At 37.3% G+C, this 27,754-nt stretch overlaps 1 protein-coding gene across 2 annotated transcripts; it reads left to right on the top strand.

Annotated features, from left to right (window-relative positions):
- Positions 1-1,777: 1,777 nt before the first annotated feature.
- On the top strand, positions 1,778-27,453 carry UBA3 (ubiquitin like modifier activating enzyme 3). Of its 2 annotated transcripts, XM_004035867.4 has the most exons (18): positions 1,778-1,855; positions 2,036-2,077; positions 4,255-4,375; positions 6,679-6,759; positions 10,585-10,667; positions 14,191-14,271; positions 18,068-18,111; positions 18,677-18,741; positions 19,046-19,201; positions 20,000-20,102; positions 20,249-20,362; positions 24,874-24,927; positions 25,369-25,405; positions 25,491-25,572; positions 25,901-26,001; positions 26,121-26,184; positions 26,279-26,333; positions 26,659-27,453. In XM_004035867.4, the coding sequence occupies exons 1-18, from the start codon at positions 1,836-1,838 to the stop codon at positions 26,745-26,747; spliced, it is 1,392 nt and encodes a 463-aa protein (XP_004035915.1). In that variant the 5' UTR covers positions 1,778-1,835; the 3' UTR covers positions 26,748-27,453. The 2 variants fall into 2 exon arrangements, with proteins under 2 accessions (XP_004035915.1, XP_004035916.1); XM_004035868.5 differs by lacking the exon at positions 2,036-2,077 and having other exon boundaries at positions 1,784-1,855.
- Positions 27,454-27,754: the final 301 nt, after the last annotated feature.

Raw genomic sequence — 27,754 nt, 5'->3', positions numbered from 1 at the left:
TTCATTCCTGGCAAGGGCAGATGGCTATTTCTAATCTGTCAATCAATCTAAGCCAGTGAGAGTGCCTGGTGTCATTTATCAAAATACCACCGTGGTGAGTCAGGCTGTTAGTCTCAAAGCAAGCAGATGCAGGGCCAGATACCTTTGCAGACTTCTTCATCGGCTAGCTGTATTCTATCCCTAGGCCTCAGTTTCCTCCCCTGTGAAATGGGTGAGACTGGACTAGGTGGCCTTTAAGGTGCCTGCTGCTTTTCACTATCTGAGAGGGTTGTAATGCTCACTACCACTAATCAAACGGTATCCAGTATTGTTGGGGGTTCAGGCTACAGGAGCCCATTTTGATAAGCACTGAGGTTAAATCCTCAGTGAAACCATCTGTGGAGTTGTCTGGGCAAGAAAAAGTAGTTTCATAGTTGACACTGAGACATGTGATGCAGAAGGAGGCTGGTATCTCTTGATAGGGACTGTGAACTCTATTCCCACGCTCACTGCCTGGCACTGACTTTCAGCTCAGTGAATGCTATTGAACTGAACCTAATTGGGGGACCATAAAGGACAAGCTTTCCTTAAGGTTCACTGAAAACTAGGACAAGAGAAGGTTAAATATCACAGTGTAGTAACAGCAGCTACATTTACTGAGTACCTATCAGGCTTTAGGTACTCCATTTCAGAGGCCCTCAAACTTTACCAGTGGAGAATCACCCCAGGCTTTGCAGAAGGCTGGAGGGTGGGGCGGGGGGGAGCGTGGTGGGGAGGGTGGGGGGGCGGTGGGGCGCGTGGTGGGGGCGGTGAGGGGTGAAAATTTGTGTTAAAAAAAACTTCCCAAGTGATGTTGATCAGAAACCGTATTTTGAGAGCCACTCTGGATTTTACTTAATTATCAGTCTCACAAGGTGAATAGTGTTATGCCCACTTTATAAATGAAGAAATAGAAGTGTCTAAGGGTTTCGTAGCTCACAACTGAGAAGAATTTAAAATCAGTTACTTTTGATTCCAAATATCATTCTTGTCCCACTCCATAGAAGGAGATGTGTGTGTACGTGTATATACATACATTTTTGAACATGATCATTTCCCTCTATCCAGCCATCCAGATTCACAGTGTATATTTGTATTTCTGACTCTAGAAGAAAATAATTGAAACTTTTATCACCATTTATCTTTAGGTGATAGGATTATGGGTGTTCTAAGTTATTCTTTGATTTTTGTGATTGTTTTCCTTTATACTTTTTTCTTTGTATCTAAATATACACATTTATCTCAGGAAAAAAGTTTTAAAAAATCATTTCGTTTCCGCTGAACTTATCTAACAGAATGTGACATGAAAATATTAATGCTGATTTGTTCAAAGAAAATAATAATCTCCCACCCCACCAATGTAAACTGATTTAGATAAATGTATTATTCAAGTGAGTACTTATAAAGGCAAAGACTTTGGAACCATCCTGAAAAGCAGAAAGTGAAAATTTCCTTGATCTTTGACCCCAGAGGAAAGCTCTGGCATACTGGGATGGTTCTTCACGAATTTTTCATAGAATATACCAATATTTTATATAATTACGTATTAACATATAGTTTGTGTAAACGCATAATGTATTGTCTACATTTTCACGCTGCAGAGCAACATTATGCACGGTATAAGATTCACCTAATTAAGCGTAGGTAATTAAGATTATAATTACAGGGCAAGGCTTTAAAGCCCATTGGAGCCCAGCCGCAGTCAACCTCGACCCTCCCTGCCGGCTGTGTTTCTGGCCCCGCCCCTCCCCGCTTTGCCAGTCCCGCTCCTCCCCGCCCCGCCGCGCGTGGGCACCTGGGAAGAGGCGGAGAACAATATGGCGGATGGCGAGGAGCCGTAAGTACCGGGGCTCTGCAGACGCGCCGGGCTGGGCTGGGTTGTGAGAGAGCGCGGCGGTGGGCGGTTGCCGCCGCCACCCGGGGTCCCCACACCCCCCGCCCCGTCCCCTCGCCCCCCTCCCCTCGCGGCGCCCAGTGTGTAGCGCGATGCTGACCCTTCTTTTATTCTCTCTTTTAGGGAGAAGAAAAGAAGGAGAATAGAGGAGCTGCTGGCTGAGAAGTTAGTGCTGCCGGGAGGCCGGGGCCCTCTCCGGGGACCCCCGCCTCCCCCCACCCCAGGCCTAGGGGACCAGCCGCAGCGGGCCCGGGGGGCTGGGAGGGGGACACCCGGAGCGCAGGCGGCGCTGCCTCATCCCCTGATCCCCGCCCCGCAGCCCCGGGGGCCTGGCGGGCCGCTCCCGGTATCTGCCCGGTGCGGGCGTCGGGGCCAGGCTGCACTGCCCCAGCTCCTGCAGGGGCCCTCCGGGGTGCCTGACGTAAAGGTCTTGGAAGGACCCTTGTGCACTCCTCTTCCTCCATCCCAAATTGTCAGACAGTGACCCTGTGAAAAGGCAATCTACCTTAAACACACAGGAAAAGGACACAAGACCGTTTTGTGGCCTTTTGCAAACACTGAGACGGTAGTACTAATTGCAAACTTTTAATGATAACTCTACATGTCAGATATTGTACTAAGCACTCCAGTCATTTTGGCAGAATAATTGGCTCTTAAAAGATCTTAAAAGAGGTTGTTGACCTCAAACAACCTATTCATCCCTTTTACTACACACTCTATTTCTTATCAGATGCTTAATTCTATGCTGGTGAGACAGATTTAATCGAAGTGTTTTCTAACCTGGCCAGCGCCACATAATTTACTCCCCTCCCTGCCTGGGCAGGGTAAAAATACTCTTGCATTGGTTATGGTGAGTTTGTAAATTTCCGTGCCAATTCCCAGTAGCAGTGCTTTGATCTTTATGTGTGTCCCTCAGTTGAATGACAAACTTAATTTCACATTCTTTCCTGCCTTTTATTTCCCTCCCACTTTTACATGAAATCACAATTAAACATTGCTTACCATATCCCACGTACTGTACTGAGTCTTCTATGTGATTATCTATATCCTCATGGCTGAAAGAAGTAGCTATGAACGGCCTACAGATGAGGTTTATGTCTATTAAGTAATCTGCTCAAGGTCACAGTGCTGTTAATTGTGGAACCCAACACAACTCTGACATCAAAACCTATGGTTTTTATTGCTAGGCAATACTTCTTGGTCCCTTTTGTAAAAATTGGATATTACTAATATATTTGGCTGTAGAAACTGTGGGGTTATAGGAAATTAGAAAATTAAAAATAATCACAACCAAACGTGAATCTTAACTAAGTATAAAATAGATGCATTTTGTAGAGGAGTCCCACCTTATTCTGTTGTGTCTTCTAAAAGGTTTCTAGATGTCTATCTGTGGCGTAATTGTAACCTGAAACTTCGTGTTTAGTGGCAAGAAAAGCCGTCCCACAGCATTAAGAGATTCTTTAAAAAATTAGGACCTCTGCCAGGTTCGGTGGCTCATGCCTGTAATCCCAGCACTTTGGGAGGCCGAGGTGGACGGATTACTTGAGCTCAGGAGTTCCAGACCAGCCTGTGCAACATGGTGAAACCCGTCTCTACTAAAAATACAAAAATTAGCTGGGTATGGTGGCATGTACCTGTAGGCACAGCTGCTTGGGAGGCTGAGGCAGGAGAATCACTTGAGCCCAGGAGGGCAAGGCTGCAGTGAGCTGCAGTCACACCACTGCACTCCAGCCTGGGCAACACAGTGAGACTCTGTCACCAAAAAAAAAAAAAAAAAAAAAAAAGAAAAAAAAAATAACCCTATTTCTGAGAAAAGTATGTGAAAATTCCTCTCATCAAAATGATTTTTAGATTACACCTTTGGAAAGGACACATAAATATTAAATTTGCATCAGACACATAAGCATCAGAATTCTGAAAGTGTGACTTTTTTTCTCTGTTGAATCTCATATTTTCTAATGCAAGTGTGATGAAACAACAGATTGAGGAAGCTTGCAGTGTTTTTTTTGTAAATACCAAATGTAGAGAAGTCAATTTCTCACATAATAGACCAATATCCTAAGTTGAACCTTGGATTGCTTTAGGAAACCAAAAACATGTAGACTGATTTATTTCATCCATTGGGTGAAATAAAAATAGAAACGTGCAGTTCTTAACTTTAAATGAATTGTATAATAGGCAAGAAAAAATTTCAAAGCATAAACATAATCACAATGAATATTTTCCTTTTTATTTGAGCAGGTCTGGTGTGGTTACCTTTTCATTTGGGGATACCATAATAGTTGTAGGTGTGGTTTTTTTCATACTGATCTTTGCAGCTGAATTTACTGTGTTCTGTGCAGAATGGCTGTTGATGGTGGGTGTGGGTACACTGGAGACTGGGAAGGTCGCTGGAACCATGTAAAGAAGTTCCTCGAGCGATCTGGACCCTTCACACACCCTGATTTCGAACCGAGCACTGAAGTGAGAAACGTTTATTTTTAAATAACTGCTCTAATAGTTTTATGTTTCAAAACTAATAGAATGCTTCTTTTTTAATTTGCTCTTACAATGAAAATACTAATAAAATTGTTTTGTGAAACTAAATTTTTCTTAAAATATGAGATTGAATATTCACAACTGATTTTGTTTGAGTGACTATTTGAGTCTTAACATTTCTCATGTAATATAAGTTGAAAATTTTTGTGAGAAAAATCTAACTTCATGACCTCATGTAAAAATTTAAAATGCTTTCTGAAACATACTCCCCTTTTGTAGTGCTACTGTGAGAAATTAATTTTGATAGGAATATAGATGTGCTTATTTAAATTTTGAAATTTAGTTGGAATGAACATCTTAGCTTTGAGTATAATTAATTGCATGTTAAGAATTATGTAAGTACTAAATAATAGAGGCGTAGAATTTTGGACTGATAGTGTCTGACTTAAGGCAAGTGTTCAATTATATGTCACTTTTTTTTATTACAGGGTAGGGAAAAGTATAGCACATCTTTATGTCCTTTTGTATTTATAAAAAGATAGTATTTTGAAATAGAAATATTGTGTTACTCCCATAAATTAACGTGCAAACTCTTGGTTTGGCCCAGTGTCTCATGTGAATAACTTTCTCCTTTAATGCTGGGCAGAACTGAAAGCATTAAAAAGAAAAAAAGAAAAAAAGAAAAAAAGAATTGAAAGTATTAATTCTGTCTTTCTTTAGATAACACACCATATTTTCTTGTGCTTCTAAATTTTTTTTTTTTGCCTGATAATTTAAGATTGTTACTTCTGTTAAATGATTGTATTTCTGCTGATAAGGAATTTTCTAAGAGTTTTATGTGTTTTCATATTATCTCATGTTTTGTGAGTTTTGCTCACTTTATTCAAAAGGAGATGTTGGCCAGGTAAGGTGGCTCACGCCTGTAATCCCAGCACTTTGGGAGGCCAAGGCAGGAGGATCACTTGAGCCCAAGAGTTCCAGACCACCCTGGGCAACATAGAGAGAACCCATCTCTAAAAAAAAAAAAAAAAAAAAAAAAAAAAAAAAGAAAAAGAAAAGAAAAAAAAATTAGCTGGGCATGATGATACATGTCTGGTTTCAGTTACTCAGGAGGTTGAGGTGGGAGGATTGCTTGACTGCACCTGGAGGTGGAGGCTGCAGGGAGCTCTAATCATGCCACTGCACTCCAGCCTGGGTGACACAGTGAGACCTGTCTCAAAAAGGAAAAAAAAAAGCAGCTGTTACTCTTTCCCCTTCCACCTGCCGCAGATGGAGTTTCGCTTTTGTTGCCCAGGCTGGAATGCAATGGTGTGATCTTGGCTCATGGTAACCTCTGCCTCCCAGGATCAAGTGATTCTCCTGCCTCAGCCTCCCAAGTAGCTGGGATGACAGGCGCCCACCACCGCACCTGGCTAATTTTTTATATCTTTAGTAGAGACAGGGTTTCACCATGTTGGTCAGGCTGGTCTTTCCTGACCTCAGGTGATCCGCCCACCTCGGCCTCCCAAAGTGCTGGGATTACAGGTGTGAGCCACAGTGCCCAGCCCTGTTACTCTTTTTACCTTATTGTTTTACTCCTTTAAACAATTTGGGCAGTGCTTGATCCTCTGTTTTTTAAATTTTTAAACTTTTATATTTTTAGGAAGTCAGTTAACTGAATTTGATGTTCTCTATCCATTTGCAAAAATTAAAAAACAAATTAGAGATAGTTTTCCTTGTTAAAAATAGCCTTTTACTTTCATACAATAAAAGGCAATTTAAAAACATTAATGGCTGGACGCGGCGGCTCATGCCTGTAATCCAAGAAACTTTGGGAGGCTGAGGCGGGCGGATCACTTGAGGTCACGAGTTCGAGGCCAGTCTGGCCCACATGGTGAAACCCCGTCTCTACTAAAAATAAAAAATTAGCCAGGTGTGGTAGTGCACACCTGTAATCCCAGCTACTGGAGAAGCTGAGGCAGGAGGATCACCTGAATCTGGGAGGTGGAGGTTGCAGTGAGCCGAGATCCCATCACTCACTCCAGCCTGTGTGACAAGAGTGAGACTCCATCTCAAAAAAAGAAAAAAAGAAAAATTAACATTGAAACTTCCTGAAATCATTAGAGTTTTAGAATTCCTGGTTCAATAGAATTCATAAATTTCAAATAATTGAGCAAATACAAAGTCTCCTCTTTATCCTAGTGGCATTTTTTCCTGGAAACATCAGAAACTATTTTAAAGTTTGTTGCTTTATTTATAGTCTTTGCGGTTATCACCCAGCTTTTAATATGCCTTTCCATTCTTTACAGTCTCTCCAGTTCTTGTTAGATACATGTAAAGTTCTAGTCATTGGAGCTGGCGGCTTAGGATGTGAGCTCCTGAAAAATCTGGTAATATATATACATATATATATATATATAAATATTTTTTTCTTCTTTGTGATAAGTAAACCTTACTTACCTGTCATACTAGGAAATTTCTCGTGATTCTTAACCTTTTCTCTTGAGCCTTTGTTAGATAAGTTTAGCATGCCAAATTCCAAACAGTAATTAAAATGGTAGAACTTTGGAACTTTTTAAATTCTAAAGCTCTCAGCTATAAAGTTATTGATAAAATTTCATACTTCAGTTTTCTTCTCTGATCTTTAACAAACAACTTTTGGTGCTTCCTCTGGCAAAACGCTCCTAACTTCAATGAAGTAAATAACAAAACTGGTAATTCATATTTAAATGTATAGTTTCAAATAATTTATTATTTCTTTTGCTTCCCCAAATAACCCAGCTAGGTGGGTAAGGCATTACCCCATTTTATATAGAGGGAGACATTGAGGTTTAGAGATGTTGACTGAGTTGCTGAAGTTTTTGTGGATTATAGCGATGTGCCTGGAATTGCATCCAGGTTATCAGTTCTTAGTTAAGTGTTCTTTTTCAGTGAACCATTGGGTCATTTTATGACCTAATAAGACGATTGTGGACACCTAAGGTTTGGGAAAGCTAAACCTTTACTGAACTTATTCGCATATATTTAGAAATAAATTAAGTGTATAATTTGATTTAATTAATTGGTTTCCTTGACTTTTTCTAATCACAAAGTCGCTTTCTATAAATTTTGATGAGTTTATGTAACACAAATGAGTAGAGGCAGAATTGGTTTAGAGTTGTATGCTAGGCTTCTCATTGCGGTGTAGAAAAGTGGAAATGCTGGAATAGACTCTTTAGAAAATAAAGCAGGTCACAGCCAGATGGAGGACCCAAATAATTGGCCAAGGGGGTTAAAGTTTAAATATAAACATAGCCACATTAATTTTGTTAAGAAACACTAATGTCACTTGAGTGAAGTTGTAAAAACTTAAATATACTTCACTGTATTTAATGTCTTGCTGGGTTCTGTGGGGATTATATGTCATCATGGTCTCTGTCTTCAGTCAATCTGAAGTTTCATTGGGGAGATAAATCTCACATGAAATAAATAGCAGTATGCATGATACACTGTGTGGTGGGATGCCAAAATGACAGTACCGTATCAAACATAAATACTCTAGCAGTGTGAGAACCAAAGACTTATAGAAGGAAAGGGTTTATGGAGGATGGGCATTGGTTTTTGTTAGGTATTATAAATGTACAAGTTTCCTAAAGCTTATTAAATTTTGAAGCCATTATTTGCAAATATGACATTTACTAATTTTAAGTGTAAAATAATTGAAGATTAGATCTGAAGATTAGTCACCAAGCAACTTTAAGGAGTGGCTCCTTCTTTATTGCATTACAGTAATCTTTTACACAAAAGAAGAAAACTAAGGGTTTTCAATTTTACTCCTTGTTTTGCTTATTTAATTCATTGTAAGCCCCCTAAAGGCTCATTCTAACAAAAAAGAATATGATACTAGACTGGGCATGGTGGCTCACACCTGTAATCCCAGCACTTTGGGAGGCCGAGGCAGGCGGATCACAAGGTCAGGAGATCGAGACCATCCTGACTAACACAGTGAAACCCCGTCTCTACTAAAAAATACAGAAAACAAAAAATTAGCCGGGCGTGGTGGCAGGTGCCTGTAGTCCCAGCTACTCGGGAGGCTGAGGCGAGAGAATGGCGTGAACCCGGGAGGCAGAGCTTGCAGTGAGCCGAGATCACGCCACTGCACTCCAGCCTGGGCAACAGAGCGAGACTCCGTCTCAAAAAAAAAAAAAATAAAAGATACTAATATTACTGATTGAGCAAATATTTATTGAGCCTCCATCCCATATGCCAAGCACCATTTTAGATGCTGAAGATACAGCACTGAACAAATACAGAGAGATGTTTACGTTGGTGGGACTCACATTTTAGTTGAATGAAAAAGTAAGTATATAGTATGTCAAATGGTGTGAAGGGAAAAGGTTTACAAAAAGGTGCTATTGAGTACAAAGGTGAGCAAATGAGCCATACAGTTATCTGTAGGAAGAATATTCTAGTTAGAGAGAATAACAGGTACAAAGCTGTGAAGTGGAGCACTCCTGTTTGTTCAAGGACTGCAAGGAGGCTATCATCGCTAGAGCAGAAGTGGGTTGGGGGAGCATTTTTGGAGACCATATCAGACAGATGATGGGAGATGGAGGGGCTTGGAGTGGATATCACAAAAGACTTTGGAGGTTACTGTAAGTGCTCTCGCTTTTACTCTGAGTCATGAAGTCATTGGAGAGATTTATGCAATGAGACACTTGATTGGCTTTTCACCTAGGTTACTGAGGCTGATGCACTGAGAATAGACTAAGGGAAGAGCAGAGAGGGGGAAGAAACAGAGAGACTTATTAGATTATTATAGTCCTCTAGACAAGAGACAACGTGACTTGAACCAGGATGGTAGCATTGGAGGTGGTGACAGGTGGTCAGATTATGGATATATTTTGAAGATGGAATCAACAGGATTAGCTGATGGATTGGTGGTGTGCTGTGAGAGAAAGGAATCGAGGATGATACAACAAGGTTTTTGCTCTAGGGGCGGGCACCTGGAAAGATGGAGTTACTGCAATGAGGAAGTTACTGCAATGAGGAAGATCTGGAAAAGAACAAATTTGGTTGTTGTGGTGAGCAAGGGTGATCAAGTTTGGTTTTGGAAACTGTTAAGTCTGAGATGTCTGCTAGATGGTCTATATCTTGTAAGATGGTCTGAGATCACCAGAACAAAGCACAAGGCTACTCCGAATTCTGGCCAGTAAAGTAGGAAGAAAACTGAATGAACTGGAAACCAATTTTTAAAAAGTGTTCAAATTCTCATGAGTGTGGTGACCAACTGAAGAACATGTTTTAGGGTGGAGGAAGTGACCCACCCAGCCTAATACCTCAGAAAGGTAAGGTCAGATAGACTGAGAATTGGTCATTGGAGTTAGCAACACGGAGGTTATTGGTGAACTTGACAAGTACAGTTTCTGTGGAGTTTGAGAACAGTCAGAACTTTGAAAGCACAAATATGGATAAGTCTTGAAGATCTCTTGGTATATAGGGGGACAGAAAAATGAGGAAATTATTGTCAAGCTATTTGATCATCGAAGTAAACTGACCAAGACCAGAAAAGTTAGTTATTGAGACTTATTTTTTTCAGTTTTTTGCATCTGCTGGTAAATTTGAATGTGGTTGTACTGTTTAGAATGCATGGCATTATTATGGAAACCTAACAGGTTTTCTGTTTTTTGCCTTTCCCTGCTTTTTAAATTGCATGCTCTTGACTCAATATCTTTTAAGATACTCCTTTTACATATACAGCCTACCTATGTGTGTGTTTTTATAATATATGTCTTATAATAGTTACCATTTCTGAATCGTGGCATGCTTAATATTAAGTAAACTAAAATAAAGCTTGTAGAATTGCTTTTAACAATATTTTGAAAAAATAATAGCAAGCATAGTAAAATTAAAGTATCCATCAATAGCAGCAAAGCAACAAATTTTACAAATGTGTTTATGGAATTATATATATATGTAAAATAGTTTCAATCCGTAGAAATTTTGAGTTGTTCTCTTTTGGTTATAGATTATTTGAAACTGAGTGATTGTACACTTTGGACCTGTTCAAGAACTCTGAATTTTATATACCTTGCAAGACTCTTTCAGCCATCGAATACAAATTACACAGAATTTATTACTGAGAATTTGTAGACTTAAGACTACATTGAAAACAAATATTACGTTTTTAAATGTGAGGAAACTTCTGCTTAATTGGATTGTTTTTATTCCCACAGGCCTTGTCTGGTTTTAGACAGATTCATGTTATAGATATGGACACTATAGATGTTTCCAATCTAAATAGGCAGTTTTTATTTAGGTAAGTTTTAATATCTTAGCGGTTTTCTTTTTTTAAGCTCTGATAATCATTTGAACTTGTACATTGCAGTTTAATAATTTTTAAAAATGACTTGAGAGGATAATACTAATTTTATTTTAAAAAACAAAAACTACCATTCCCATTGTAGGTAAAGTTTTGTAAGAAAATTTCGGGCATCTTGGTGATAGTAGTTATGTAAACAAATACATGTTTTTGTTTTTTCGAAGAAGTCTCCTTCCAAAGGTTTATGTGATTTTTGGGAATATCCTCAGGTTAACTGTGCTCTGAAGAAAGGAAAGAACGGTAGCTCTTCCTCCAGTTGATGTCAGAAGAGAATACTCGCTGGAGTATTAGGCCCTAGTGAGAGATTGGCAGGGATTTGTGAGCCAAGGTTTGAATGGTGACTGGAGCAATAAAGTTGGGAAAGAGTTTGAGCTTTTCCTACAAGGGGAAAGAAAATGGAAAGTCGAGGAGAGAAAAACCAGAACCAATTGGAATGGAACAAAGAGGGATGGTTACCTTAGGCATATATGGAATATAGAGAACATCAAGGAGTGATTTGTTAAAGATGAGTTTAAGAACAGAAGTAGAGGCCAGGCATGGTGGCTTACGCCTGTAATCCCAACACTGGGAGGCTGAGGTGAGAAGATTGCTTGAGCCCAGGAGATCCAGACCAGCCTGGGCAACAAAGGGAGACTTCGTCTCTACAAAAAAATTAAAAAATTAGCCGGATGTGCACCTGTGGTCCCTGCTGCATGGGAAGCTGAGGTAGGAGGATCGTTTGAGCCCAGGATCTCGAGGCTGCAGTGAACTGTGTTCATGCCACTGTACTCCAGCCTGGGCAACAGAGCGAGACCCTGTCTCAAAAACAAAAACAAAAACAAAACAACCCAAAAAACAAAAACTGAAGTAGGCCATGTATCCAGACATGAAGAAATGTTCATTCATGAATTTAGTATGTAATATTGAGGGGTTTGAGTAGTTTAGGTAAAAGTGTGTATTTGTTACTCAAAGATACACAGAGATAAGGACTTTTTTTTTTCTCTCCCTAGTTAGGAAGTTTGCATCTGTTACTGACAGTGCTCAAATTGTTCTGGGTATATAGGATAAAGTTGAGCTAGCAAAAAAGGTAACATTACATTTTTGGATAGGCATAAAACCTCTACATTATCTTTGTGGAAGATCTTAATGGGACTGAAGTATGGATTAAAATAAGTTAATGAAGTGTTGTAATTGCAGTGTGACCCTTAATGTTTAACTTTTAAGCTTTATTTTTTGTTTATTTTTTAACCTTTGAAATTTCCCTTCTCTATAGCAAAGTTTGTGGGCTCTGTCCAGCTTGTCAAATTTTGAGTTGTGAATTCTCTGAAAAAGATACCACTGAATTGATTTGTTATTGATACAGGCCATACCCTTTAATTTGTGGCTAAAATGGTTGAAGATGGTAATAATGATATGTAGCAAGTACTTCTAAACTATCCATATTATTCCATTTAATCTCAGCAACCTCAGGGTAGATTCTTGTGTTCAAGGTTAAATAATTTGGGCATAGTGTCCTGCAAGGATGATGTGTGTGAAAGGCCATTTTATTGAGGTGGAGCAATCTGATTGTTTCATCCTGGAATGGTAAATTAACAAACAGTTCCCAGAAACCATCTAGGAGTTCTTTTGTTTGGGCTGTGCCGTAAAAGCACATAGAATATATTACTTAAAGTAATCTTAGAAGTCTACTTTATCCCTTTTACATACCTAAAGAGCTTTCTGTGTGTGGAGCCATTGAATGCAATACTGAAATTAAGTTCTTTGATTTATAACAGGGCCTTTTTTATGTAAGTTAGTACAAAGTGAAGATAAAACATTTACCAAAAGTTTTGAATCAAAAAAGAACAGTGCTTTATTGGAGAGAAGAAAAATTGGCCTGGCATGGTGGCTCATGCCTGTAATCACAGCACATTGGGAGGCTAAGGTGGGCGGATCACTTGAGGTCAGAAGTTCGAGACCAGCCCGGCCAACATGGTGAAACCCTGTGTCTACTAAAAATACAAAAATTAGCCAGTCATAGTGACTCATGCCCGTAGTCCCAGCTATACTCTGGAGGCTGAGACACGAGAATTGTTTGAATCTGGGAGGCTGACTGCACTCCAGCCTGGGTGACAGAGCGAGACTCTGTCTCAAACAAAAAAAAAAAAAAAAAAAGAAAAGAAAAGAAAAATTGACATGCTAAAGTGTTTTTCTTTGAAATTTCAAATTTTTTTCTAATAAGCACACGATTTATTATTTTCATTTATTTTAAAAGTATTTACTGTGTGCTAGATAGGAAGGAATATGAAGAGAGTAAGAACATGGTCACTTTCATCCAAATAATAGTCTAGTGGGTATGATAGACGTGTATGTAACAAATATGTTATGAAAAAAGTAATAATGTTCTTATTATATACATGGAGTGATTTCTCTGAGGAGAATATGGAAATATTAGGAAAGAAAATACCATTTGTATAGAACTTAGAGGAGGAAATTAATATCCTTTCCTATCTATATGTGTGGTTATTGTTTTAAGAGTGACCTTTTGAGGCTTTATATATTCAGCTTCTGTGATGTAATAGTAACATTTGCAATTTTAGCTGACACTTTTGGTATTATTCTTTCTTTAAAAACTTGGTGCCGGGCATGATGGCTCATGCCTGTAATCCCAGCGTTTTGGGAGGCTGAGGCGGGCAGATGACCTGAGGTCAGGAGTTCGAGACCAGCCTGACCAACATGGCAAAACTAAAAATACAAAAACTAGCTGGTTGTGGTGGCAGGCACCTGTAATCTCACCTACCTAGAGACTGAGGCATGAGAATTGCTTGAACCTGGGAGGCGGAGGTTGCAGTGAGCCGAGATCGCACCACTGCACTCCAGCCTGGGTGACAGAGTGAGTGAGACTCCGTCTCAAAAAGAAAAAAGAAAAAAACATGGTTACAGCCTCTTTTTTTTTTTTTTTTTTCCATTTTATATACGGTCCAGTGAGATTTTTTTTTTCTTTTTTTTTCTTTTTCATGCAGCTTCTTAGGGGACACAAAATTTGCTGCTTAATCAGCACACACAGGAAGAAGGGGTTAAATGAAGGTTCTTGCATCCCAAGGATGAATCTTATTGTGTATATTTCAGCCAAGACCTGTGGAGTAACACCATAAGGTTCTGAGCTCTAAGAGTGGGATAATTTTTTACAGTGGAAAGTGGCCAGGAATCATAGCATTATTATGCTTTATCTGGGAGGAAGAACACTGTTCTGATTTTCTCTTAATTAAAGCAATACTTAATTAGACTTATGTTAATTTGGACCATTAGCAAGGGCTGACATTTAAGGTTAAATTACCATTTACCAAAAGTTATTACTGAAATCAAAATACTTAGGCAAAAATATTCCTTCTAAATTTCCTATAAGTAAACTTACTGTGAATTTACTTTTATGTTTGAAAATAAGTTATGTAGATCATATAGATTTATAATATGAATTATAATTTAAATATTTTTCCTGTAGGCCTAAAGATATTGGAAGACCTAAGGCTGAAGTTGCTGCAGAATTTCTAAATGACAGAGTTCCTAATTGCAATGTAGTTCCGTATCCTTTTGACAAAAAGAAAATTACTTAATTTTTAAAAGCTTTTTTCCTTTATTATAAGAGATATTTAACAGAGAATACAGATAAGCAAGAGGGAAAAAAAAGTCAGCAGTACTAACTTTATTACTGAGATAACTGCTGGTAACATTTTGCTATCTATTCTTCCAGTCTTTTCTGTATGGTTATATAAATATTTTTTGGGCCCTGATTTTTAACTTAAGTTTATAAAGCCTGTTTCATCGTCTACTTTATTTTGCATTATTGCCCTTAATTTCAGTATCAGTTACATATCTCCTTTACTAGAGTGTAAATTCCTAGGCTGGATCCAATTAATCTTTGTTTCCTTACAGTAGCAGACAGAGTAGACAGTCAATATAGTATTAGCGAAATGGAAGGTACATCACAGTAAATTTATTTTTACAAGAAATATGTTTTTAAAAAGGAGTATTTACACTGTAGTTTGAATTTAGATCTGGAGAACTTTTGGCATTTTATAGAAAGTCAGAAGATGTGATTTCTATGTAGAAAGTCCCACAGAATAAAAAATCAACATACCAGTGAACTTGTGAAAGTTAATGTAAAATACAATGCCATTTACAACTGCTTACAAAGAAAAATAAATACTTAGATGTAAACTACAAGATAAGTAAGAGATTTATATAGTGAAAAACTACAAAATGCTGATGAAAGAAATCAAAGAAAATCTAAATAAATGGAGAGATAGTCCATCTTCAAAGACTGGAAGATTAAATATAGTAAAGATGTCATTTCTCCCTAAATATGTATACATATATACCATAGTTTCTATTAAAATCCCAGCAAAATTGTCGATATAGACGATCTTCTAAAATTTATATAGAAAAGCAAAGGAATACCTACTACAATTCTGAAAAAGAAAGTGGGAGGAATCACTATCCAAATTCTAGACTTATATAGCTATAGTAATCCAGACTCAGTGGCGTTACCAGAGGGATATATAGATGACTAGAACAGAATAGGGAAGCCAGAAATAGCCCCATATAAGTGTGGCCAATTTGTTTTTGATAAAGGTGCAAAACAGTTCCAATGGAAGAAGCATAGTCTTCAACAAATTGTACTGGAGCAATTTCATATCCATAGTTAAAAGATGAATTTTGACCTAAACATACAAAATTAACTCAAAATGGATTATAGGTGTAAATATAAAATATAGAATGAGCCAGGCGTGGTGGCTCATGCCTGTAATCCCAGCACTTTGGGAGGCCGAGGTGGGTGGATCACTTGAGGTCAGGAGTTCGAAACCAGCCTGGCCAACATGGTGAAACCCCGTCTCTACTAAGAATACAAAAATTAGCTGGGCACAGTGGCTCCCAGCTACTCAGGAGGCTGAGGTGGGAGAATCGCTTGACCCTAGGAGGCTGAGGTTGCGGTGAGCTGAAATTGCGCTACTGCACCCCAGCCTGGGCGACAGAGCAAGGCTCCATCTCAAAAAAACAACAAAAAAAACCTAAAAACCATAAAACGATAAAACTTTAGGGTTTGGTGGAGAGTGCTTAGGCCACGTCAAAAGCAAGACCTGTAAAAGATGGGGTATGGTGGTGCAGATCACTGAGGAAGCAGTGAGCTTTTATCATACCACCACAGAGTCCTGGCTGCTTGGGAGGCTAAGGTGGGAGGATTGCTTGAGACTAGGAGTTTGAAGCTATAGTAGGCTGTGGTCATACTGTGAATAGCCACTGCATTGCAGCCTGGGCAATGTAGTGAGACATCATCTCTAAAAAATTAAAATAATTTTTTGTAAAAGCATGAGCCATAAAAGGAAAAAATTGATACACTGAACTTCATCAAAATTAAAAACTTGCTGTGTGAAAGACCCTCTTAAAGGGATGAAGAAAAGCCACAGACTGGAGAAAATACTTGTAAAGCATCTGACGGAGGACTCATATCTAGAATATATAATGAACTCTAAAAACTCAACAGTAAAACAAAAAAAAATTCAATTAGAAAATAGACAAAAGATAGGAAGAGATATTTTACTAAAAAGGATGACAAAAAGCACATGAAAAGATGTTTCACATCAAACTAAGACCACCATGAGCGATACTGTTACACGACTATTAGACTAAAAAAAAAAAGCCAGTCTCAAAAGGTCATACACTGCATGATTCTGTTTATATAATATTCTTGAAATTACAGAATTATAGAGATGGCTGGGTGTGGTGGTTCAGGCCTGTAATTCCAGCACTTTGGGAGGCTGAGGCGGGAAGATCACTTGAGCCTGGTTGTTTGAGACCAGCCTAGGCAACAAATGAGACCCTATTTCTGTAAAAACTAGAAAAATTACCCGGGCATGGTGGCACGTGCCTGTAGTCCCAGCTATGTGGGAGGCTGAGGCAGGAAGATCAGTTAAGCCCAGGATGTGGAGGCTGCAGAGAGATCTTTATTGTGGTAGAATAGTTATGTGTGTTGCCTGGGGTGGTGGTTACACAAATCTATGTGTGTTTAAATGACAGAATTATAAACACACATTGTACCAATGTTCTGTTTATGGTTTTGGTACTGTACTATAGTAAGATGTAACTGGGAAAGGTGCATGGTACCTACCTATACTATCTGTGCAACTTACTGCGAATCTATATTATTTCAAAATAAAGAGCTTAAAAATGCAAATACAGGCCCCTGTAGGGAAAAAGGAAGAATTGAGTTGGTGGCGGTGGGTTGGTTAGTGGGGGGGCACTCAGTTTGTCTATCCCCATTATGTGGGTCTCTGAAACTTTGGGTATTTTCTAGAAATCCAGATTAGATTTCTTAGTCTGGCTCTTGGTTCCCTGATTGCCATTCCTCCACTGTTTGCTTTGTTTCTTTTTTGACCTCTTTCTAGCTGTAGCTTCGGTCTCCTGCTTGCCTAGCATTCAAAGGGAATAGAGGTCTGAATGACTGAGGGCTAGAATTGAAATTATTGTTCATAGCTTTATTTGTAGGCAAGAATTAAAAATCTAGAGGAAGCATGTATTGTCCCTTTTTTCTCTGTATTGCTTTTAAAAAATTTATAGTGGACTATTTATCTTAACTTTAGAGAAGTTGCATAATTTATAAATTATTAAACAATTGCTCCATTCATTAGAAAAATTAAAACAAGTTTTTGCACACATGTGCTATTAAAACATTAAGTGCTATATTGACTCACCCACAATCAATTTTGAATGGGGTTTCCTTTTTAGCCTCCAGGGATGGGAAGACTGGTAATAGGATTTGGTAGGGTAACTTGAAAACTGAGTTAAATGAGAAAGGTAGAAAAAATTCATACTTTTTCTCCTCCCCGCAAAAAATAAAAACAGTAAAATCTTTACCAACTGAAAAAGCCGTTGAAATTTTCTGTATGTTAAAAAAATGAGCTTTGCAGTAACTCTTAAAATCACCTAGCAAAATAGGAACTATAATGTGCATCTTTCCTTCACTAAAACATTTATTGCATCTCTTCTTGATGCTGATGATTGATGACACACATTCTGCTTTCCTGGGGCTTATGGTTTTATATAAAAACCAAAGCAAAGTAGAAAGTATACCTCCTACCAAGGGCATAAATATAATGATATAGGGGTTCAGGAATGAGAAAAAGTAGTTAGGGGAGGAATGGCAGAAAAGTTTTGTCAGAAAGGAGAGTTGTGTTCATTTATTCAGATTCCTTGAATTCCACTGATGTGAACACTGATTACTTATTTCTTGTAAATATATGCAGAGTGTGTTCCTTATGGCATTGTCAAATTCATTTTAGAAATTAAAACTTAGCTGCTTAAGTTCCTTTACTTGTATTCAGACATTTCAACAAGATTCAAGATTTTAACGACACTTTCTATCGACGTAAGTTTTTTACTTGAAATTAATGCTCACTAGATTCTTAGAATTTTTTAGTTGGTAGCTATTCAAATATTGCTAGCTATTTGAAGGCTATTTCTTCACTTGCTTTCCTCTCTCACTGTTGGCTTTTCAGTAATGTTGCTGATAGACTGAAAAGAGAATGCTAGTTTTAGCTGACATGACCAGCTACAATTTTCTATGCTGACCTGAATGAGAGTTCACTCAAGGAATAGGAGCTCTGAGAATGTATGTGGGATTACAGTAAAAAGTGCTTGTGGTTTTTTTGTTGGTTTCTTAGAAAGTGCAAATTGTTTTCTGCAAGTGCTTTTTTTTTTAATTAGTAAACTTTATTTTTTAGGGCAGTTTTATGTTCACAACAACATTGAACAGAAAATTTTTGAAAACTTGGGTTCTCATAGAGCTTCCTGTTCCCACAAACACACAACCTTCCTAATCAACATCCTGCACCAGAGTGGTACATTTGTTACAATTGATGAATCTACATTGCAAGATCATCATGAAACTACATATTTAAAAACTAAAGTTGCTTTTTTTTTTTTTTTTCTAGAATTTCATATTATTGTATGTGGACTGGACTCTATCATCGCCAGAAGATGGATAAATGGCATGCTGGTAAAGACTTTAGTATTGTTATAGTTCTCTGAAGTTCTTGCTGCTGTGCTTCACATCCCCAAAATTAGAATTGATATCATATTTTTGAAAAATCAGAGTTTAATTTTTAATTAAGTATATTTACTTCATTGTTTATTGCCAGTCATTGGTTTTCAGGTGAAGACACAAATTGTTATTATAATCCCTTGATTTGATACATTGGTATTCAATAGCACAACCGACTCATAGGATTACTTGAAAGCATACTTCTTCTTTTGAATTCTTATCCCCTTCTCCTTTAAAGCCCTTCAAATTGTTTTCCTAGATATCTCTTCTAAATTATGAAGATGGTGTCTTAGATCCAAGCTCCATTGTCCCTTTGATAGATGGGGGGACAGAAGGTTTTAAAGGAAATGCCCGGGTGATTCTGCCTGGAATGACTGCTTGTATCGAGTGCACGCTGGAACTTTATCCACCACAGGTAATCGAAAAAGCACCTGCATTTCTTGTATAGTATCTTGGCATGGAATTAGGGATTATTAAGTCTAGTTAATATTTAGAATTTTTAATTAGAAGTAGCCGTATTTTAAAAATTACACTAAGAAGAAAGATAAAATATGAAATTCTGCTCTATTTGAGGAAAGATATGAACCGAGTACATTGTTTTGATACTATTCTGCTTTCATAATTTATTTGTATTTTTTATTTGGGGAGTAGGTATCAAGTAGAATTACAAAGCTGTATATTGATGTCAAGCTGTAATCTATGTGGTTTTCACCTGTATTTATTTCAGGGAAATAAAGATACCAGGGATAAGAATGATCTTTCCAAAGATGGGGCTTTTTGATTTACATACCCACTTTAAAGAACACTTGAAATTTTGAATAATAAATGTAAACAATTTTATGAGTATTCACTTGGGATTCACTTAACTCTGAACTTGCTTTTGTTTTGGTTTGCTTTATACTTAAATATTAGGTAAACATAACAAGGTGTTCATATTTGAGAAAATCTGTTCAGTATTTTTCTTCTCATAGTCTAACAAAGCTTAAATTTTATACCTTGTAAATGTAGGGCAAACCTGTCTTTACAGGCAGGTCAGCCTAAGTGAAGTGACTCAGATAATCTGTATTATAGTTTGAGAGGCATTTTTAATGGTATACAATATTTTGAGTTGAAACAAATTGTATGAAATTGTTAAGAACTAGATCATAACTGGAAGTTGCATTTTAAAATAATTCATTTAAAATTCACTAAAAAGGACAAACTGTGGTTTTAGGTTAATTTTCCCATGTGCACCATTGCATCTATGCCCAGGCTACCAGAACACTGTATTGAGTATGTAAGGATGTTGCAGTGGCCTAAGGAGCAGCCTTTCGGAGGTAATAAACCTAATTTAATAATCTAGAATTACATAAAATACATATTTTTTCTATATTATTCCTTTGGATAATTTCATTAAAAACATTGTTTTGTGATTACATATTCCTGTCTTCTCTCTCTCTCTCCCTTTTTTTTTTTTAAACAGAAGGGGTTCCATTAGATGGAGATGATCCTGAACATATACAATGGATTTTCCAAAAATCCCTAGAGAGAGCATCACAATATAATATTAGGGGTGTTACATATAGGCTCACTCAAGGTAAGTCAGCAAATTGTCATGAATTATGATGTTGGGATGACTTAGGGCTGGGATGCTTTCAGGAGAATAATTGATAAGTGAGTTTAGACAGTACCATCCCCTTGAAGTTCACTGAAGGTACCATGTAATTCATACTACTTATTAGCTAGGGGGAATTTAATAAAATTATTGAATCTTACTTACTTAGGCTATAAGTCATCCAAGTCAAACTGTCCATTTTATCTTCCACTGAATTCATCATCTCTTAGAGACAGTCTATTTCACATTTGGACAGGACTGTTAGACAAATATTCTATATATTGAACAGAAATTGTCTTCAGGCCGGCCGCGGTGGCTTATACCTGCAATCCTAGCACTTCGGGAGGCCGAGGCAGGCGGATCACCTGAGGTCAGGCGTTCGAGAGCAGTCTGACCAACATGGCAACATCCTGTCTCTACTAAAAATACAAAATTAGCTGGGTGTGGTGGCGCATGCCTGTAATCCCAGCTACTCAGGAAGCTGAGGCAGGAGAATCACTTGAACCCAGGAGGCTGAGGTTGCAGTGAGCCTGAGATTGTGCCACTGCTTTCCAGCCTGGGCAACAAGAGCAAAACTTCATCTCAAAATAGAAATCGTCTTCAGTTTGGTCTGACTGTTGTCCCAGTACTGTATACAGTCTAATTCCCTTTTAAGTAATAGCTTTTAACATATTGAGGACAGCGATCACATCCTTTGCAAATTTTTATCAGTGCCATAAACCTCCCTAGTTAGTTCCTTTAACCCTGTATTAGTTCATTTTGCTTTGCTATAAAGGAATATCTGAAACTGGGTAATTTATTCAGGAAAGAGGTTTATTTGGCTCATGGTTCTGCAGGCTGTGTGAGCATGGCAAAAGCATCTGCTTGGCTTCTGGTGAGACCTCAGGAAGCTTTTACTCATGGTGAAAGCTAAGGGGGATGGCAAGGCATGTCATATGACAAGAGAGGGAGCAAGAGAGAGAGGAGGGAACACCAGGCTTCTTTTAACAACCAGCTCTTGCGTGAACTTAATATTGCAGGGAGGGCACCAAGCCATGCATGTGGGATCTGCCCTAACGGTCCAAACACCTCCCACTAGGCCCCACCTCCAACACTGGGGATCACATTTCAGTATGAGATTTGGAGGGGACAAATATCCAAACTATATCCAACCCTTTGATATGTTGTACAGCTTCAGGTTCTCATGTTGTTTTTCTGTAACCATATTCCAGCTATCCATATTGGTTAACTGGAATATAGTTAGAGAAAACAACTTTTCCTAATTGTTCAGGCCAACATGCAGCATTATGGGACTGGTCTTACTTTAGATAATAGACTTCTGATAACTGATGCAGTCTTAAAGGAGAGCAGATATTTATGTTGTTGTTGTTTTTTTGTTTACATTGATGCTATACTTTCGATTCTTTGATGTTACTAGCCACTGAAAGCTGGATGTTTTGTCCACATATGCAATTGCTAAGCCACATCTGCCTATTATAAACTTGGCAGTTTGGGGAGTGTCTTTTTTTTTTTTTTTCTTAATATCCAAGTATAGGTCCTTACAAATGTATTCTTAAAATTCAACCTGTTTTTCTCTCTTTATATGTATTCTGCCAACTTACCTGGTGTTTCTAGCTTCATTTCACCTGTTTTGATAATTATATCCTTTATTTCTTTTTCAAATAAGTGATTAAAATTTTTAATAAGACTGAACTCTCTGAGAACAGACAGACATCTGAATCATACTTCTGGCCAGGCCCTTTTAGGTTTATCTCATTCTGTTCATCAGACCTTCTTGGTACTTTGTATTTCTTTATCTTGTTCACAAGGATGTCATGAAAAACCTTTCCAGATCCTCTACTGAAGCCTAGGTATGCTATCTTTTGTGTTTTCCTGAGTTGCTAAGTTAGTCATAGTAGCCAAATGAGGCTACTCCAACATGATTTGTCTAGTAACCAGTCATGCTCAATCGTAGTGATCAATGTTTCCAATCTAGTTATAGTTTCCTTTTTTAGAATTTTGCCCAAGATCATTACCAAGTTCACCAGAATGAGCTTTGTCTTCTTTTTGAAAATCTGCCATTTCTCTCCTGTGATTATTCCCTTACATTTACTGATCTAGTAATGTCATTTTAAAATTCCATTTATACTTACTCCTTGTTGCCCTCTGCATTCTCCCTACACTGACCTGCTTTGTGTTCCTTGAACACACCAAGTTCTTCTGTACCTTAGAGCTTTAATATTCCCGAGTTCCTACGCCGGGGATGCTGTTTCCTTGGATCCCCTCAGGCTGGCTCCTCATCTCTTAGGTGTCTGCTTAACCAGTTTTCCTAATCATTCAACCTAAAATGACTTCTGAGCCATTCACCATTCTGTTTTTTTTGGTAATTGCTCAGAACTGATTAATGGTAGCCTCATTCTCCTATGCAAAGAATATTTCACACTTAAACTATCTTACATCCTTGCCCCAGGACCAGGACCATTGCCATTGCTGTTTACAAACAGCTTTTTCTTCAGGTAATTGAATGGCTGGATCTCTCTCATAGCTTAGGTTTCAGCTCAAGTTATCACCTCTCCAAGGAGGCCTTCCCTGACCATTCTCTCTAATGGACTGCATCCATCATTCTCAGTCTAACACATATCTCATTTTCTTCATAGAACTCTTCAATATCTGAGGTGTTCCAAGTATTTACTTTTGTGTTATCTCCCTTATCAAAATGAAATCACTATACGAGCAGATGCTTTTTTTCAGTGTTACTATGCACAACACCTAGAACAGTGTCTGGAGCATGTGTTACACATATTTGCTAATTGTTAGAATTAACAAATGAATTCAGTGTGTTCTAACCAGAAACTGTAAACTCCCCATTTTAATATGTAGTCTCATCCATCCTTCTTTACCTTTTACCAGGGCTTGGTGTACTTTCTAGGCTGGTGAATGAGGGCCTCAACAAGGAGTACAGAAGGAGAATTGGAAGTGAAGTTGCACAAGCCAGTGGTTCTATCTATTCTATGATTTTTCCCCTTGTTCTCAGTATAACAGAAAGTTGCCTTTCTGCCCACTCTAGCTTTTTTTGGTCGAAGGGCAGGGGTATGGGTGGCAGGGGTTGGAGAAAGAGGGGAGTCCTCATCATTTTGGCAATGTTCTTACTGGGCAGTGTCTCTTACACTCTTCACTGTTTGTGTCTACCACTTCCTCCTTTCAGTACATCCTGCTACATGTGGTTCACTGGAGAGCTTCCAGTTTAACCATCATGCAGTTTATCTCTTTTTTAAATTTCCTCTTCTCCAAAACTATAGAGAATCATATGGTCACAGTCAACTTTTTAAAAAAGCTTTCCAGCCTTCGTAACTGTCTTTCTTTCATGTCTTCTTAGCTACTTGCCGTTTTTCCTTAAGTTTTTGAAACCTGACTATACTTGGAGTCTTGGGAACACATCTTACAGTGTTTCCTCACACTGTGAGATAAAATGGCTACTTTTTCTTGAAGTTTTTGTCTTCTAAAATGAACAATTCAAATATAGTTATAAAATGGAGTATTTATTTTGTACTTTTTAAAAATGGTTTAAGGTGGGGCTTTGTTTATTCCTAATATGTGAATAATACTGATGTGAAAAATGTGAGTCCCAGCACTTTGGGAGGCCAGGGCGGGCGGATCATGAGGTCAGGAGATCGAGACCATCGTGGCTAACACGGTGAAACCCCGTCTCTACTAAAAATACAAAAAATTAGCCAGGCGTGGTGGCGGGCCCCTGTAGTCCCAGCTACTTGGGAGGCTGAGGCAGGAGAATGGCGTGAACCCAGAAGGCGGAGCTTGCAGTGAGCCGAGATCGGATCGCGACACTGCACTCCAGCCTGGGCGACAGAGCGAGACTCCGTCTCAAAAAAAAAAAAAAAAAGAAAAATGTGGAGTTGAAGTAGAGAACTGTATTTAATATTTTGTGTAGCCTCGGTTGTAGAGTAAAAGATAATAAAGGGCAGCTTTTCTTTTTTTTGAATGCTTGTGAATCAAGTGACTGAAGCTGTTACAGGAATGATTAGATAACAGTTATTCTTCATGGTGTATCACTTAATATCTGTGTTCATATGCCAACCCCACCTCTTGCTAAGTATATAGCTGTGGATAAATTACTAAATTTCTCTCAGTCTCACTTTTCTTATGTTTAAAATCAGAGTAATTAACATGAAGATGTTATGAAAATTAAATAATATTTAGTCTTTACATTGTGCCTGGAACATAATACTCTAAATTGTTAACTATTATGATGTTATTGTTTCACCTTTCTATAGTACTTACTTGAGAGAGTTTTCTTTGCTACTGTAGCTTAAGATTCTGAATTTACTACAAAATGATGGGGATGTGAAAGATTGTTTCATGGTTAAATTTATTTTCTGGCTTGGAAGTCTGAAAAATCAAGTTTTAGAAAATGGTATTTAATAATCATGCCTTCTAATTTAAGAGAACTCTTTTATTTTAAAGAAATGACCATATTTTAATTGATATGTTTTTTTCAGGGGTAGTAAAAAGAATCATTCCTGCAGTAGCTTCCACAAATGCAGTCATTGCAGGTGAGGAAGAAAAGGCCATCACTTAGTTTATTTTGCTTCCTTTAGTTTTTGACGTTGCTGCAGCTTTTTTGTGTTGTAGGAATTTGATATCTTCTTGGATGGGTTGTGTAACTAAGCTGTCGAAAAAGAACCAGTTATTAGACTTTGCATATTTTTTGTCTTACATTATGTCTTAAGTTATCTGCAGTAAAGAGACATTTTAGTTCCATATGAAGCAGGCCGTTTATTAATCTGATAAACAAGAAAAACATGTAGTGTTACTCTATTACATGAATCACACAAAACAAATGTAAAATTTGTTACTGTCTCAGTTTTTAAAAATTGGAATATATATTTTTTAATGAAGAGCCAATGTAAATTTATCTGTTCTGATTTATAACTGACTTTTAACATGCTTAATTTCCATTGAGTTAAAGCACCTGTATTTTCTCCCCCCTTCAGCTGTGTGTGCCACTGAGGTTTTTAAAATAGCCACAAGGTAATAGGTTTCATTTTTAATATGCATGTAAATTTATGTTTTGACTTGGTTCAATTATATAAAGATGAACATTTTTTCATTACAGTGCATACATTCCCTTGAATAATTACTTGGTGTTCAATGATGTAGATGGGCTGTATACATACACATTTGAAGCAGAAAGAAAGGTTAGTAGTATTAAGAACACATTTTTGATCATGCTTATTTTGATTTTTAAATATTATTGGTTAGAAATTTGAACAAAGTCACCCATACATTTTCTAACTTCCAGAACTCTACTTATTATATATCTTTTGCTTTATAGCCTGAAATAACTCTACAGCAAAGTAATTTAAAAGAAATGGTCTATTATGAAAAGCAGGCTTTAAAGCATAAAAATTTTTTTATAGGAAATATGCATGATTATAAAACAACCTGAATTTTATTTTATTGTTCATAAAAGAGACTAGTATTGGTGCATGTGCTGCTGTAATTTGTTGTGTATTATGTGTGTAGGAAAACTGCCCAGCTTGTAGCCAGCTTCCTCAAAATATTCAGTTTTCTCCATCAGCTAAACTACAGGAGGTTTTGGATTATCTAACCAATAGTGCTTCTCTGTAAGTATTGTAGATTTTTGTTATGTTGTAAAAATCATTTTTGTGATTTTTGAAACCTTAAAAAAATTATCTTTTGATAAAAATTATGTTTGATACTTCTCTCTCATCATAATCTTTAGGCAAATGAAATCTCCAGCAATCACAGCCACCCTAGAGGGAAAAAATAGAACACTTTACTTACAGGTTATCAATGTGTATTTTTAATTTTTTTCAGAAAATTATATCAAGTTTTATTTTACTTTAATGTGTCTTACATTAAAGTAATTTTGTTTTCTAGTCGGTAACCTCTATTGAAGAACGAACAAGGCCAAATCTCTCCAAAACATTGAAAGGTATTTTAAATAAGGGTATTTACTAATCATTTTCTTTCTTTTCTCTCTTTTTGGTGAAAGTAATCAGTGCTTGTTCTAGATTTCCTCTTAATGCCTTGTATATGGTCAGGTAATAATTACTTACAACTTTAGACATATTAATAGAATTAATTGCTCTTTTAGTAGAATATTTTAAAATCTCTAAGAAATCAAATATTACTTTGATTAAAGAGGATTGGATTTTGATGTTTTTCTAGACCATAATACTCTATAGCTTGTTGACATGTGTATTATCCTTTCTGTTGAGTTTTTTTTGCTTGTATTAATTATATTTTTTCTGTTTTAGAATTGGGGCTTGTTGATGGACAAGAACTGGCGGTTGCTGATGTCACCACCCCACAGACTGTACTATTCAAACTTCATTTTACTTCTTAAGGAAAATCTCCACATAATAGAAAACTCATGGAAATAATATACTTTGTGGATGCTAAGAAGTTTAATCGATGTCATTTTTAGCAATAGTGTTGCCACGATTTGTCTTTTTTTATATAATGAGCCACTCTTTTTTAACTTTGTAACCTTCCCTTGAAGACAGAATTTTGGTGTTGGTGCTTGTAAGCATTTTCATTAATAATATGAGAAATGATACCTGGAGAGAGAGATTATGAGCAAATGTATTGCTTCTTTTAGAGGAGGAGGCATACAACCTCTTTTGTGTGAATTTTGTTATTATGGTCAAAGAATGCATTCCTAGTTTTCATTTGAGTACCCAAATACACAAAAGGTGTCCCTTTAAGGAAAATAAAGAATTAAGTTTTAAATAACATTACATTTTACAATCTGACATCTGGAGTATATTGAACATAGGCTATTTCTTGATATAATACTCATTTAATTGTGGCCATCCAAATGAATATTATTGCAGAATTTATCTTGTTCATAATGATTTGTAAATGGTGTTATAGCTGAATACCTGTGCATGAAAATGGGCAATATTTTCATCTGTTTACTTGTAGTGCCATAGAGGCCAATATGCACAATATCAACTAATGCCAAGACATGGCTGTTTAAAAAATTTAATGTTCAAACAGTTATCACTGATGCTTTTGCACTATTTATTAATAAAATCATATATTGTGTACTTCCTTTACTGAAGTTTTTAAAAGTACATTAAGGGTAATCAGTAGTCCATGGTAATATAGGAATAATTTTTAAATGTGTAGCACAGTTACATCAAATTTTTATTGCACTTAAATTAATACTTTTGCTATAGCAATTTCTATAGTAAAAATTTACTGGTTTAATTTAACTTGCTGTATCAATATAATTTTTTTTTTTTTTTTTTTTTTTGAGACAGAGTTTCGCTCTTGTTGCCCAGGCTGGAGTGCGATGGTGCGACCTCAGCTCACTGCAACCTCTGCCTCCCCGGTTCAGGCAATTCT

This window comes from Gorilla gorilla, chromosome 2, assembly GCF_029281585.2.
Source record: "Gorilla gorilla gorilla isolate KB3781 chromosome 2, NHGRI_mGorGor1-v2.1_pri, whole genome shotgun sequence".
NCBI lineage: Eukaryota > Metazoa > Chordata > Mammalia > Primates > Hominidae > Gorilla > Gorilla gorilla.
The sequence above is the reverse complement of the archived record's forward strand: the minus strand, read 5'-3'. Positions and strand labels throughout refer to the sequence as shown.